Here is a 2,266-nt window from a genome sequence, read left to right on the forward strand (position 1 = left end):
GTGAACTAAAATTTACTAGTACCCAGTGTTGTAAAAAAACAAGGTAGACATTAAATAAAGGTTAAAACCTAATTAGCTTACGAAAAGAAGAAATATTGCATTGTGAAAAATCACAGTACAAAATCAATAAATTCAATATAAGCTGTTTAATAAAGAGGACATCAGTAGACTTTGCTTCCCATCATGTCCAAGATTATATGAAACATATGTCTCATTTCATTGCAAGAGACAAACACTTGGTAGTGTTCACTTTGATATTTCCTTTAAAAGACACAGATGAGGGGCTGGGGATGTGGCTCAAGCGGTAGCGCACTCGCCTGGCATGCGTGCGGCCCAGGTTCGATCCTCAGGACCACATACAAACAAAGATGTTGTGTCCGCCGATAACTAAAAAATAAATAATAAAATTCTCTCTCTCTCTCTCTCTCTCTCTCTCTCTCTCTCTCTCTCTCTCTCTCTCTCTCTTAAAAAAAAGACACAGATGAAACATAAACATAATATGTAGTTAAATGAAAAATATGTGTCACTTGTAAATAAAGAAAGTAAAACAATGAAAGCAGATTTATGCTGAAGAATTTGGCTGTGGTTGTAATTGGTATATGGAGTCTGAAATTTATATTTGTTACATCTACTTTTCCCAAAATATTGCTGGGTGGACAATAAAGCCAAATCTAAGTAGTAAACATGTGCACTTACTCAGGTACACATACACACACACATGCACACACTGTAATTAAAAAAGCACATGTGTGTTGATTGTCATTCATAGAGATATGACTATCACTATTCTTTTAATTTGGGAGTACAAATGGAGAAATGTAAGAATTGTGCAAAGCCTACAATTTAGATGTTCCTCCTGACATCAGGAATTTTCCTACTCCTTATTCCAGAGAGACTGAGCCTGGATGCACTGGAGTTCCTGCTCATGAGCAGAAAGGGGCAGAGAGCTGGGAAACTCCCAGCAACTATGGCACCCATCTTTACCAGCACCCAGTGGGGATTATAAATAACAATCACACAAACCTGAAAGATGCAGGAAAGTGTGTAAAAAGACACAAAAGTGCTCACCAAGACAAGGATGTTCTTGGTGGCTCTGGACTCAGGGGAGGACCTGGGGGAGCTGTTCTTATGAACATATTTCATTCTCTGCTTGTGCCTGTGCAGGATGAGCACCATGGAGCTGCTGGCCCAGAGCATGAGCCCCACACACAGGACATCAGGGAAGGTTAGCAATGCTGCATGCAGTGAGTATATGGTTCTGTGATGATGAACACTAGAACAGTATTCAAAATCTTTCATGCTTGTTATATTATTTTTGCTTCTTTTACCAGTCATATGTGAAATAATTATAAGATTTACAAGCAGGTACAGAATCCAGCTCAGGTATATGGAGAAACCAATGTATTTGGGAGCTTTCACTTTAAGCTCTGAACAACTGGAGTCCTCAGGATTAATCTTAATTGTCTGGAAGACACTCAGGAGGCAGGTGCTGCCAATGGACACCCCCCTGCCCACCCTGTGAAGATAGAAAAGCAGCTGGCATCCAAAATCACTGAGGAAATCTTTCACTCCAAAAGCTGCCACTGTCTGAGGTACTCCTCTACACAGGAGGGCTAACAAGTTGGCCACAATCAAGTGCTGAATCATGAAGTCTGTGTGTCTTACCTTGAACCCCATGTGGTAATGGACCAGGTAATGGATGAGAAGAGAGGAATTACCCAGAGCTCCAACCACAGTCTGTGACAGGAAGATGATGCCTACAGCCACATCACTGGCTGCCATTCTGCCATTTCCTGCTGTCCCAGCCAGAGGGTCCTGCAGGGGAACAGGAGGCCTGGGCGGCACGTATCCTGTCAACCAAGACCAAGCATTGTCCACTCCCCAGAGTTACCACTCTGAAAAATTACCTAAGGTTTTATTTTCACTAGCAGGTTTTAATGAGATTCATGACTAGTTGAGGCAGGAAGTGTGTATAATCCCTGTTGTGAAGGCAACACATGGTGATTCCTGAATCTTCCTGACATTACACAGGGGCTGAGATGACCAGGAGAATTTGTGCACACACATGTTAAGTCTCTGTCCAAACTCATACTCTGATCAGGTGCACAGAGGGGTCTTGAACCTGGCTGGGTGTTTACAAAGAGCATAGCATGAACCATCAGGCTTCCATAATGGTAATGAGCAGGTTCTTCTATCAATCCAGATCATATTGACTTCCATTTTTCTATATTCCTATTGTCTTCAAAACTAGTGCTATTCTTAAACT

The 2,266-nt window shown here is 41.7% G+C and overlaps 1 protein-coding gene across 1 annotated transcript; it reads right to left on the reverse strand.

Moving 5' to 3' along the window:
* Positions 1 to 843: 843 nt before the first annotated feature.
* LOC143384268 (vomeronasal type-1 receptor 4-like) lies at positions 844 to 1,782 on the reverse strand. The gene has a single exon (XM_077105894.1). The coding sequence runs from the start codon at positions 1,780 to 1,782 to the stop codon at positions 844 to 846; it is 939 nt and encodes a 312-aa protein (XP_076962009.1).
* Positions 1,783 to 2,266: the final 484 nt, after the last annotated feature.

This window comes from Callospermophilus lateralis, chromosome 18 (assembly GCF_048772815.1).
Source record: "Callospermophilus lateralis isolate mCalLat2 chromosome 18, mCalLat2.hap1, whole genome shotgun sequence".
Taxonomy (NCBI): domain Eukaryota; kingdom Metazoa; phylum Chordata; class Mammalia; order Rodentia; family Sciuridae; genus Callospermophilus; species Callospermophilus lateralis.